Source organism: Panthera pardus, unplaced genomic scaffold (genome assembly GCF_024362965.1).
Source record: "Panthera pardus isolate Hobbes unplaced genomic scaffold, ASM2436296v1 HiC_scaffold_11, whole genome shotgun sequence".
NCBI classification, from domain to species: Eukaryota; Metazoa; Chordata; class Mammalia; order Carnivora; family Felidae; genus Panthera; species Panthera pardus.
The window spans coordinates 88,130,877-88,144,053 of NW_026526666.1; the positions used below are offsets into that span (position 1 = coordinate 88,130,877).

Consider the following 13,177-nt stretch of genomic DNA (forward strand, 5'->3'; position numbering starts at 1 on the left):
TGCAGTTTCAGCATCAAGAGATCTTGGTTCGAATCCCAGCTCTGCCCCTTCCTGACTGGATCCAGGAGAGTCACTCGGTGAAATTCAGTTCCCCACCCATAAAGTAGGCCCAACGACACATATCTGAAGGACTACTGATAAGATTTAAGGAGCTCAGTAGGGAGCATGCTCAGCAGGGTCTGGGTACCCAGCAATGCCCCACATGGGGGTGTTGCCATAATGAGGATGCCTTTAAGGGCCACCAGATCATTCGGCTGAGACTGAGCTGGTAGACAGGACGATCTGCTTGAAACAGTGGTCTTGCCAATAATAAATACTCCCCAGCTTTGATGTACTGTGGGCAGTTTTGCAACGGTATACAAATTTAAGCATTTCTGTCCGTTTTCATTTTAGAGCTCTGGGCAGGGGGAGGGAGGACCTTTTTCTATTTTTCTATCTCTTGCTTTTCTTTTAAAATATTTTATTGTAAAATATAGTAACAGAAGAGTATATAAAATATAAATATTGTTTAAAGAATAATAATGAAACAGACATCCAGGTACCCTTAGCTGTGGCTTCCGGACCTGGGCACTTAAGGCGCCTGAGAGGTTGAGAAGGGCGAGACAAAGGCTGGGCCCTCCAAAGGCTGGTGCAGGGGAGGGCTGGGCCAGCAGGCAGGGGCTTCAGATCAGCTCCAGCTGCCAGTGAGCATCCTATGTGACCTTGAGCAAGCCTCTGACCTCTCCTGGACCGCGGTATCCCCAGAACTGTCATAGATTAATAAGGAATTCTAGAACATTGAAGGTGGACAGTCTTCCTGAGGATCAAGTGCGGTCCAGTGCACTTATCTCCCGGATGCCCAGAGGGGGAAGGGACATGTCTGGGGTCACCCACCAAGAAATAAGGGGATGGCTCCCCTGGAGCCAGCAGCCAGGTCCATGAGTCTTGGGCTTAGCCCAAGTTATAGGACACGACCGCCTTTAGGCCTCCCACAGCTCCAGTTTTCTAGGATTCGTTGAAGACGGGGACTCCTTTGAGTTTATCAAGATACAAGGTGCAACTCCTTCCCCAGCCAACGAGGGTGGCAGAGGAAAACCGGAACACGAAAGAGTGGAGGAAGTTACTAAGGAGAACTTCTAACCGGTGAGGGGTAGTGGGAGTCCGGGACTCCTGCTACACGTCCCGGGCCAGACTCGAGGCAGCGACCCACAGAGAGCGCTAATAAATTCACAAGGGGAACAAACAACTATAAAACTGGGGCACACCGCCCCCTCCCCAGCCCCAGCCCAGTGGATCCAGGCCCCTGTCACTGTCGCACAGCGTGGTCCTGGGTGCTCCGTTAGCCACCCTGTGTGCCGTGAGTACCTTCGCTTCTCTGGCCTCCGTTACCCCTTCTGCTATTTGGAAACAAAAAAGCTTGACTGCGTGTGTCACCCTCCCCCACGGAGCGTGGTAAAGATAAAATATTGTGGAACGCAGGGTGGTGAAGACACTTGCTTTGGCACGAGAGGAACCAGATTCCAAACCCGGGCTTCCTTTGCCGTGGGGCAGCCTCTCTGAGCCTCAGTTTCCACATCTGCCAGGTTCACAAGATTGGTTGGAGGTTCGTCTCAGATAATGTCAGCAAAGTAGGTGTTAAAAAAACACTGCTCCCCGGGCCCAGGCTCAGGCCCGTGATAGGGGAGATGTTGTAATTGGCCGGTGGGGTGAGTCGTGGGCAGGACCGGTTACATAATTTGGGGGGTGGGGGGGGGGGGTGGCGGTCAGTGCAAAATGAAAATGCAGGCCCTTTGTTCAAAAAGTATCAAGAATGTAGGGGTGGTGACGGCAGAGCATGAGAGCAAGCGTAGGACCCTTCTGCAAGCAGGCCGCTGTCCAACCCCATGGGGCGCAGGCCCAGGAAGCCAGCCCTGCCTGTGGGACGTCTAGGGCAGCTCAAACCCAGTTCAGGTGGAGGGGCTGAGGCCCTTCCACCGCGGCTGCCATTGCTGTGCCGAGGGCCACCGCCTCTCCCCAGGGCTGCAGCTGGGATCATGGCCGCTGGGCCCTGCCGCTCTCGGTGGCCACTGGAAGCAGCATAAAAGGCCAACTGTTCTCCACCGTTTTTATCTCATGCCATGCATACAGCACATAGTTGATTTCTTTCCGCAAAGGGCTGCGCTTTTTTTCTTTTCCAAGGGCGACGCTGGAAAGCCATGTGGCTTTTATTGCTGGCAGGAATGTCTGAGGCGTTCCTTCTCTACCACATGAAATGGAGCCGTAATCTTCATCTGCGTAAGGCCAAAGCCCCCGGTCTCCTCAGAGCCATCAGCCTCTGAGATTAATTAAGGCTTCACAAGGACTGACAGTCATTAGGACCTTTTTGGGGAGGTGGAAAATCCCTAATGGGACCGACTGGGCCAGGGAGCCGCTGGGTGGGCGGTGGGGCGAGGAGGGCCCGCCATGGAGAGGGAGGCCCCTGGACCAGAGTACCTGGGGGGTAGGGGACTGGGAGGGGGTTCCAGACTCTGCCCCTGGCCTAGGCTGTGACTTTGAGCGAGACCCTCTCCCTCCCCGGGCCTCGGTTCTGCCATTGGATAAACGGGAGACTTGGACAGGGTAGCTCAGAGCCCTGTTGAGGCTGACATTATAAAATTCTGACTCTAATTCTCTTCCATGACTGTAACTTCAGGCATCTGATTCTGGTCCATGAGAACAGAGCTTGGGGCCAGGCTGCCTGGTTGGGATCCCGGCTCCAGCTGCGTGACCTTGGATGAGTTTACGTCTTCAGTTCCCTCACCTGTAAAATGGGGGTGACTGTACCTCCCCAGTAAGAGCACTGTGAGGCACAAATGAGCATAAAGTGTGGGCTCACGCCTGGCACGCCAGAAGACCTTAACTGTTGTCAGTAATGGTTAACAGGGCTCAAGATTCTAATCCCGTGGTTCCGACTCAATTCCAAAACTTGGTTTCTGACTGGCTCCTCTGCTTGCCATCTGATTAAGGTTTGGAGGCGTTTTAAACCTGAAAAACCTCCACTCTAGGGAGTGCAAGAGGTGACAGCCACTGAGAGGAGCCCTTTCTCTCCCTGACTGCCAGAGCCGAAGCCCCATCCTGGCCCGGGGAAAGAGTACGCCCTTCCCGGAACCCTCTTGGGCTCCCGGCTACCCAGGTCCCTCTCACCACTCTCTGTTCCCCCTCCCGATGAAGAATTCTCCGATTTGGTGACTCTGCCAGCAGCTAGCTCTGCACCTACCCGCTGATGTGGATGGAGAGTCTAAGGCACTCTGACCAGCCAGCAGAGCAGAGACAGAACCTGGATCAAGGAATCACGTTGCAAGAAGGGCCCTCACATTCTGAGGCCCAAATGAGGGCAATTATTAGTCATAGACCAAGAGGCTCTACCAGAACTGTTTCCTCATTTCATAGATGACCAAAGTGAGGAGCAGGGAAGGCAGTAGGAAGACCAGACCCCTTGATGGGAGCCGGAACGAGAGCCCCCTACCCCGACCGCTGATGGGGCCTGGGTCCTCTCCCCTGGCCAGGCTCACCCTGAGACCACTCCTCTCTTCCATCCTTCCCTCTTGTCTCTGCAATTCCCCAAGCTGAGTGCCCTCTCAGGAGGACCTGCGAGGAGGGGGTGGGGAAGAGGGGACCAGTGCCACCGGAGGAGGACCAGTGCTGAGGAGGCGGGGGTAGGGAAAGGAGCCCCGTGGGCTTGGCCTCAAAGTCACAGTGAAACTTCCCTGGAGGCCCGAGGGGAGCCAGCCTGGCACCTACAGGGACCATGATAGGGCACTCTCCTTGTTCAGATGGGGACACTGAGGACCTGAGAAGACACACAGACTCTGACATCTCCCCTGGAGCAACGGGTGCCCAAGGTCTCCTCAGGCTGTGAGGTGGCACCAGGAGACCATCATGCGGGTCCTGGCCTGGCTCACCTACTTGGCCGAGGCAGAGTGGGCAGAGGTCAGGGGTGGCTGTCAGCCCGCCCTGCTTTCGGTCGCACCACGCCGCCCCTGGCCTTGCCAGAGCTGAGTCCCAAGTCTTGCCTCTTCCTCGGTGAAACAGGTCCGGTCTCTCCCACTTTCTGGGCCTCAGTGTTCCTGTCTGTACATTGGGGACTACAGCCGAGTCTGTCTCCTCACCGGCAGGTTCGGAGGCCGGAGGAGAACACAAGGTGAGGAAGCCTCAGCAGATGACCCGTGCAGCCCCTGGCTGCCTCCCAGCCTGGGTTCAAGGGTCTGCTGATTTCCACGCCTGTGGCTGTTGAACCACAGGCTTTGTGCCTCTGGCTCCACCACCATCGTGGGAGCTGACGTGTATTGTGCACTTTCGCTCTCTGTACACTGGCTCTTTCCAGTATTTTGTTCAACCGGTGCAGGGGGGCATAATCAGGGAGTGCCTCTGAGCCCCAAGTTTTGAGTCTGATCAGGATTTTAACCCCACTCTGGTTCTCCCTAGCCCAGAAAACCTGGAGCACCATTACCCTTGGTTTAAATGGGCATAACAGCTCCCGCACACAATTGCTGGAATGGAATGAAATGATGTACTTATTTTTTTTTTTTTAATGTTTATTTTTGAGAGAGACAGAGAGAGCACGTGGGGGACGGGCGGAGAGAGAGGGAGACAGAGGACCCAAGTGGGCTCCGGGGCTCAAACTCACCAACTGTGAGATCATGACCTGAGCCGAAGTCAGATGTGCAACTGACTGAGCCCCCCAGGCGCCCCTGAAATGATGTGCTTAAAGCACAAACGCAGTGCCTGGACACCGGGACACCTGGGCCATCTCATCGCTCATGCTGTTCTTTCCATTTTACCCGCCAGGGGACCAAGGCTCCGTGAGGTGCAAAAGTCACACAGCCAGTCAGTGGCAGAGACAGGAGTGGTGTCCTAACCACAGTGCTCTCTCCAGCTCGCCCCTCCCTTCCCTCAGAGGCTGGCCCTTTCCAAAAAAAAAAAAGGCACCCTGTAATTTGAGAAGCACACTGGTCCTTCTTCTGCACATTCAGGAGCCTTCCAGAGAGGCTGCCCAGGAGGAAATTGTCTGGGGATAAGGGCTCCCAACCCCATCAGCAACAATCTCTTGACCGTATTATTGTTGTTTTTCATGACCCTTTGTCACTAACTCACATATGTGTGTGTGTAATAATATATATGCATAAACACACATATTTGAAATCGGGATGCAGGCAAGTCTTGGTTTAATTAGCAGGATTTTCTTCCTTTTTCTTTCACATGGAACAATTGATGACATTTTAGATGTGGTGAAACGCAACGCCCCCCCCCCTTTCTAGAGGGAGTGTTCTGGATTATGAAATGGAGTGATTAGAACCACTCCATTCACAGAAAAGGAAACTGAGGCTCAGTGAAGGACAGAAATGTCCCACCTTAAGCTCCAGGCCACCAGGCAGGAGGGTTTCACCATAGGTGCCTCCAGAGTGAGGGTGTGGAAGCCAGGCTGTGAGAAATGATTAACTTCTAGAAGACGGTCCTCTGCTGGTAACTGGACTGGCTCCCCCGGGACTCAGGATAAAGGGAGCACAAGCGTCCTTGGGGAGGGGGAGGAGGCTAACAGCGTCAGCTAGGCCCAGGTCCTAGCGGAGAGAGTTCTGTCTGCCAGTAGGGGGGTCAGGGGTGGGGACCAATGCGTTTCCAGAGTGACGGTCTGAGAGCCTCCGGGGAAAGAAGGTGAGTCTTGTCAAGATCCAGGCTCAGGCCGCCCGCCCCGTGATGGTTGCTGGAAAACCCTCCCACAAGTGGCCTCTGCCTGGAGGCAGGTCACAGATGGTCCTCACCTGCCCCAGGCAGCCTCTAGGCAAACCGAGGGGGACAGGGCAATGGACTAGGCTCTGAGACCCGGCAAGCTTTGAACATGAAAGTTGGATGTTTCACAAATGGGAAGTGTGAGGCCCACAAAGAGGAAGAGACTTGCCAAAGGCCCCAGACAAGGGGTGACCGGGCCTTATTTCTCACAACGGCGATAGCTCGCATGGATGGAGCACCCCCTATGTGCCAGGCCTGTGTTAAGCACCTTTCACACGTCTCTGTGAGGAGACGGCTCATTTACCCCCAGTTCACAGAAGAAATAGACAAGAGTCAGACAGGCTTTAAGCAATTCTCCCTGGGTCACGGTCGATGGTGGGAGAAGACAAACTGAGGCAGTTGGACAAACCGCCAGGCTCCGTCCACAACCAGTGAGCTGCTCAGAAGACTCTTCATGTCCCATATGTCCAGCGTCTGGCATGCTTGGGGGGATCTTCACCCCTCCCCGGGCACTGGACTCTCAGGGAATCAGACCTGCCCTTGTGAGCTCTCTGGCCTGTGGGGAGACACAAGCAAGCACCTCACTACCACCATCCCACCTAGAGCGCACTCCTAGACACCCTCAGGCTGCCCGAGGAGGGCGCCCTGACACAGGGTTATTTTGACCCCATGGCTCCCACTCCCAGGGCAAAGGATGCTGGTGGGAGGAGTGGCCCCCAGATCCTGAGTTCTGCGGACCCCAGGTTAGGTCCAGCTATTCACCCAGCTCTGGGCCAAGGTAGGCCCAGACCTCCCAGCTTCTTAGCCCTGCTGCGGACAATTTAGGGTGCTCTTAGGTGAGAGCCATTTAAGAAAAAGCAGATTTGTACAGCGGCCCGTAGGAAGAGGCAAAGGAGATGTCTATCCATACAAGATGGGGAAGGGAGAGGGTATCCACGTTTCCCACATAAGGGAGTGGGAGCTGTCCAACTGCCTCTCGGAACATCAAAAGGAGAGAAAGAGAGAGAGAAGTGACCCTGAGGCTGTCAGTCAGGGATGGAAAGGATGTAGGCTGGCCATTGGCAGAAATTGGGAAGAAGCTGTCCTCCTCACCCATTGGCCCCCCGGAATGGGACCGGAAGCAACTGTGCATTTCTGGCAGGGAGAATGTTCTGTGTGTCAGAGGGCACAGGGACCCTGGGGTGCCAGGGGTGCCCATCAGGGGCAGGTAGGGGAGCCTTCCGTCTGACACAAAGCCATTGGTTTGTCCTGGTCGCACAGATGGTGAGGAATCGTACCGCACGTCTGTCCAGAAAGGGCAGTACATAGGAGGCGAGCCTCTAGACACGGGACTGCAGCTGGCGCACATCTGTGGGCAGGGCCGGCCGGGCAACTCCGCGGCGGGCAGAGTGCAGGCGCCAACTAGCGGTGGCTCCCGAAACTGCTCCCGGCCCGGCGGCCCCCCGCCGACCTCAGGCTGGAGACCCAAGCTTCTCCTGGTTTCCGCGCCCATCCCCATCCGCACTGAGCACCCTCCCGAGGGCTGGAAGCACGCCGGATCCTGTGCCCGGTGCCGATACCCACAGGAACCGCATTTTCCGGATATCCGTTTGTAAACCCGCCGCCGTAGGATGAGGGAGAAATCAGGCGGAGGGACAAGCAAGGGCACGGGTGTAAACCGAAACCATTAGACGAATCAAATTTACAAACCCGAGACGCAGCGGGTCCTGGCCCCCTCAGCCACTCCAGGGCCACACGCGTCGCCCGCCCTCGCTGGCCCTGGGCCGTACCTGGCCACGACGTGGTGGGCCTTCAGGCGGGAAGCTCCCAGGGGTCGGACGCGCCACGGCCCCGGTCCCTCGCTTGCTTTTGCTTCCGCAGCTACCGCTAGCGCTCCCGAGACTGCAAGGGCCTTGGCCCTCGCGATCTGTAACTCCGAGATGTAGGCTCCATAAAAGGATCCCGCAAGGGTCTTTCGGTGTTCCCACCTTCGAAATGGCCCGAGGGGCTGATGTGAGGCTATGACGGGGGCAGGGACCGGCTCTCCAGGTGGTCGAGGTTGGGCCACGGCCTGCCCCCCCCTGGGGCACACGAGGGCCTTGAATTCGTTTGGAGAGGACGAAATGGCACGTACTGGGCCGGGTTCAGATCTGGGGCGCGATCCTGCGGCCACCTTCGGATCCTATGCTTCTTGGTTTCCGAAGCTTGGAATTCGTCGTTTTGCACCTGTCAAGCCCGGGAACAACGAATATTCAGCCCAGTCTCCAAGACGGCGGGGAGATTCCGCACGCGTTCGTTCGCTCCCTAGACTCCAGGGAGCGCATCTGGGGCGATAATCCAGAATGACTGGGGGCTCGATCTTTCCAGTTCCTCCCCCCGCTGTAGCTTCTCCCTAGGCCCGCTCGTTTGGCCTTGGAGGCGGGAGAGGAGGACAGGATTGACTGCTGTGATGCCCTGGGAGTCGCTGGGCCGCGCGGCCGGGACTGAAGCTACAGTGCTTCGGCAGAGCGGTCTGCGTCCCTGCGGCGCGGCCCCAGCACACAGCCGGGGAAGACGAGGCCATGGGCCCGCGGGGGCCAGTTTGCATCCACAGAGAGGAAGAAAATTGCCTCCTCTGAAAGCCGGCGCCCTTAGCTTGGCAGCCATTCCCGCGTTCTCCGCAGTTTTCTTCTGCCCGTGACTCCGTCCTCTTGCACCAAGCAGAACAGTGTTTATATGCGCCGGGCAAAAATCAAGGGGAAACACTCGCGTTTTTCAGCCCCCATCGTATTTTTCAAAGAATGTGGCGAAGGCCGAAGGCCGCCACAACGAAGAACGACGAGGCAAGGGGCCTGCACGGTGCTGAAAGTTGCATTGAGGGCAGAGAGGAAGGGAACGGGGTTAGTCACCCCCAAGCCACATACGGGCCCGCAGGGGACACCCTTCCGTCTGTCCCCGGTTGGCAACGGGGCCAAAGAGGCCGGGCCCAAAGCCGCACTAGGCTGGGAGCTGCAGAGGCCGCTGGTGGTCGCGGAATCTCGTGTGCGGTGCAAGCTCATGGGTCAAAATAATTTGCGGGAAGGGGTCAGGGAATGGTGAGAAACCTCTTTGGGGCAGCTCCCCGCTCGATGTCACCGGCCTTGGGAGGCCCCCGCGTCCCCCAGCTGAGAGTGCAGGCATCACAGGCAGAAAGCAGCTGGAGCTGGGAAAGTGCCGCCACTGGCGGCGGGGAAAGGGCGCGAGAAGGGGACCTGCGACCCGCGCATCAGGGAGCCGCGGCCCTGCCCCCTGCAGAGTCCCGGGCGTTTTAACCAAATTTTTAGCATTGGCCCCGGCGTCCCAGAACTCTCGAGGAGCCCTGGGCTCACGCGCCAGGCCCCCGACCCGGGCGTCCTCCCTGGGGCGGGGCCTTCCGCCCCTCCCCGCTGGGCGGCCTTCGGCGGTCCCCGTTCCTCCCCCCGAGCGCGGCCGAGGTGCCGGCGATGGGGGCTCCGATTGGCTGAGCGACGCGTCGCTCGGGCCGGCCCCGCCCCCGCGAGCCCCGGGATAGTAACCCCGCGCGGGCCCGCGCGGCGCCGCCACTTGATTCTCGAGGATTTGTCCTGGGGCTGCGGCCGCGCGGTCGGTGGGGCGGCCGCGAGCGGGCTGCGGGGGCGGGCGGCGGCGGCGACAGCCCGCGCGGGCCCCGCCGGGGCCGAGGCAGACGTCCCGCCGCGAGGGGCGGCCGCACGCGGGCCGGGAGCCCAGGATGCGGGGCTAGCGGGCAGGCTGCGCGCGGCCGTCGGGGCAGCGAGGCCTCGCTGCGGGCGGGCCCCGGCGGGGCGTCCCCGGGCGCCGCCCCCTGCGCCCTGAGGCCGCGGCCCGGCTGCTTCTGCTTTCCCGCTTCTCGCGGCAGCGGCGGCCGAGGAGGCGCCCGCGCCGGCCGCCCCCGGGGGAGCCGCGCCGCCGCCGCCCGCCCGGCGCCCTGACGGCCGCTGTTATGCGTATTCCTGTAGACCCGAGCACCAGCCGCCGCTTCACACCTCCCTCCACGGCCTTCCCCTGCGGCGGCGGCGGCGGCGGCGGCGGCGGCAAGATGGGCGAGAACAGCGGCGCGCTGAGCGCGCAGGCGTCCGTGGGGCCCGGCGGGCGCGCCCGGCCGGAGGTGCGCTCGATGGTGGACGTGCTGGCGGACCACGCGGGCGAGCTCGTGCGCACCGACAGCCCCAACTTCCTCTGCTCCGTGCTGCCCTCGCACTGGCGCTGCAACAAGACGCTGCCCGTCGCGTTCAAGGTGAGTGCCGGGCCCGGGGCGGGCGGCCCCTGGTCCTGGGGATCCGGGCGTCTCGGCTGCAGGAGCCAGGGCCCCGGGAAGGCAAGAAAGGGAGGGGACGTGCCCGCCACCCCGCGGCGAGAGCCCAGCAGCCGGGCCCAAGGGCGCTTTCGGTCTCGCTGCGCGCTCCGCCTGGGGACCTTGGCGTTGCCTCTCAGAGGCACCGGGCACGGATGACTCTTGGGAGGGTTGCCCCTTCCACCTTCGGGGAGCCCTGCGTAAAGACGTTGATGCGGAAACGGGCGGATGGGGCTTCGCTCCTCTCCGGTCCGGACCCCCGCGGACACAGCCTTGCGGGCAAAGGGGACGAAGAGCCCCGGAACCGGGGCGAGGACACCGGAGGTGGGGTGCAGAGGGTGGATAGGGCCTACCCTTCACCGCCAGCACCCCTCCTCCTGCACCGCTTCAGAAACACTTCCTGCTCACACCCTCAACCTCTGGCTTCTGAAATTTTACACCGGGCGACTCTAGGGCTGAGAAGGGGGCACCGAACCCTAAACCGTTGCGGGCGGGAATCCCGAATGTCAGGCCGAAATGGGGAGGGGGGCGCTCCCACCCCTGGCAGACCCCAGCCAGAGGATCTTTTTTTTTCCCTTTGCTAGGGAGTAGGCGACTGTTTCATTTTCATTTTTTTAAGGGGGCAGCGAGATGAAACGAAAACGCCTTGGTTTTCCCCTAAACCTCTCACAGCTGCCGTGAGAAAGGGCAGGGCAGGAAGGGCCAGCGCTGGGGGTGGTGGGTGCCCGAGGTGGCTGGAAACCGCCGCTTCTGGCAGCTGAGGCCGCCCTTGCTCCCATTAAGACGATTCCAAATTGAAAAAAAAAAAAAAAAAAAAAAAAAGGATGAGTGGCTCTTGGAGGTCTCCCTGGTGACATCTTAAAATGCCAGTGGGGAAAATCTCCCGGGGAGGAGGGGGAGGGGGAGGCCCGTGTGACTTTAATCCCCAGATCGGAGGTTTTACTGTCACTTGGAGCTTAAAAGGAATCTTTGAAATTAAAAGAAGACAGGATGTTGACAGGAAATCTGGCCTTTTTAATCAGACCCCAAACATTTTCTCCTTGAAATTTTTACCATCTGGATCCCTCAGTCCCTGCACGCGGTGGCCACGTTTAAATGGCTGTGACTGTATTTGCAGTCTGATTCCTTTTCAAAAGGCATCTGCCTCTCCCCGCTGCTTGGGGTGAGGGCTGGGGGAGACGGAGCGGGAAGGCATCTCCAGCCCCATCCTGCAGGTCCCAGCAGGTGCATCCTCCTGCTACCAGAAACCCCTGTCTCATTTTAAAGGGGTTTTCTGTACAACCCCCCTCTAAACACCGGTTTGTTTTACATTGTGCATTTTCCCTGCATAACGAATTCAGGCTCTGCAGAGGCAGATAACCTGGGCCTGGCCCACATTTCAGGACCAAATTTCAGACCCCAAACGGCTCTTGCATTAATTGAGCTTGGGGAGGAGCCCCGTCATTACCGTTGTTGATATTATTTTTATTTAGGGACTTTGTTGCTAGGAGTATGTCGATTCCTCTTTTGCTCAAGCCGAAGGCAAGAGGGAACTGCACCCCACGCTGTAGGGATGGAGCTCATTCGCAGCTCTCGCTCGGATTTAATTGAAAGAATAATTTCTCAGGACACGGCTTAACCAGTCGATCTAGGATTTGGGTGTGGAAGGCAGAGCTTTGGGCTGCTTGCTTTTGTTATCTGGGGGGGAAGGTGTCCATTGTGTTTAAGCCTCTTGTCCGCTCTGCCTTTGAGAAATCCTGCAGTGCGCCTGGGACCTAGGGGAGCTGCCCGGCCCCTCCCCACCTCTCCCTTGCGTCCCGTACCTCTCTAAGCTGCCCCTCTGCCCCTGTGCCCTCAGGTGGTGGCGCTGGGGGATGTGCCTGATGGGACGGTGGTGACTGTGATGGCAGGCAATGACGAGAATTACTCTGCTGAACTGCGCAATGCCTCGGCAGTCATGAAGAACCAGGTGGCCAGATTCAACGACCTTCGCTTCGTGGGCCGCAGTGGGCGAGGTGAGCCGAAGGGAGACTGCGCACCCTGACATTGGCAATGGCAGAGGTGGGGGGGAAGGCAGCTGAGAGCAATCCCTTGGGGTCCCAGTGGGAGCCCCAGAAACAAGTCTCCAGGCCCGACTTGGTCTAGAACAGTGGGTTGGAACCCCATGGGGGTGTTACAGACCCCTTTGAGGATGTGAAGAAAGTTAGGGTCCTTTGCCAGAGAAAGACACAATCCTCTCCCAGTTTCTGGGATTTACTGACTCTCAAAGCCATCCACATCACCCCTTTTTCGAGTGTTCTGGTCTCATAAAAGATGCTGGGAGCAGATCGTGGATTAACAGCCTCGTAGCTCTTTTGTGGCAGGCGGGTTTAGCAGCTGGCTTAGACAAATGGCTGGTCTGCGGGGCGGGGGTGGGGGGGGCGGCGAGCACCCCAGCCACCCTCCCCATAGGGGTGGGATCTCCCAGAGCTTCGAGCTTTGAGGCTGCCTCTCCCCAGCTGTGGTCTCCCCAAGCCACAGTTTCCCCAGCCCCGTGAGCCTTAGGGTGGTTTAGACAGAGGTGAATGCAGTGCAGGATGCCGAATGCTGGAAAGCGCGGCTGGAAAGCCACCATCCCCCACCCCAGAATCAAGGCTGGTCCCCCACCCTGCCTATGTGATCAACCTCTGGCAGCAGGAGGAAGGCAGGACCAGCCGCGGCAACTGTGGCTGCCGCCCGGGGCTGTTGAGTGGGAGGCTTCTGGGACCCGAAACCCATCATCACTTGTGGGTGGAGAAGTCCTAGAAACCCTGCCCCAGCGAAATGGTGGATTGAGGGCTCGCTGGCCCTTTAAGACCAGCCTGCTGAAAAGTGGGGAGTGCCCTTCCCAAGACCCAGCCTGCCCCTCCAGCTTCGCTAAGAAAGTAAGCTAGGTTTCCTCTGCCGCCAGTCTCAACAGAGGCTGAGGCAGAATTGTACTTTTCATCACCAATAAACAAGACCTTCTCAAGGTTTTAGTTCCTTCTGAGCCGCCAGCCCTGCTCAGAAACGGGCATCTGGGCACCATTTTTTCCTCTCCAACCGTTCAATGTATACATACAAATGTCAAACATATTTTGACTTTTCAGCATTAATTAAAACCAGGGCATTATTTGCATGTAATAACTGTTTACTTGTTACTTTTTATGAAACTGAAATAGTTTACAT

The 13,177-nt window shown here is 58.4% G+C and overlaps 1 protein-coding gene across 2 annotated transcripts in view; it reads left to right on the forward strand.

Moving 5' to 3' along the window:
- The window catches only part of RUNX3 (RUNX family transcription factor 3), a 59,732-nt gene that overhangs the window by 21,800 nt on the left and 24,755 nt on the right, over positions 1-13,177 (forward strand). For both annotated transcript variants that reach the window (XM_053898792.1, XM_053898794.1), the window contains 2 exons: positions 9,678-9,955; positions 11,850-12,006. In XM_053898792.1, coding sequence (XP_053754767.1) covers positions 9,678-9,955; positions 11,850-12,006 — 435 coding nt within the window. The remainder of the gene's footprint in view (positions 1-9,677; positions 9,956-11,849; positions 12,007-13,177) is intronic.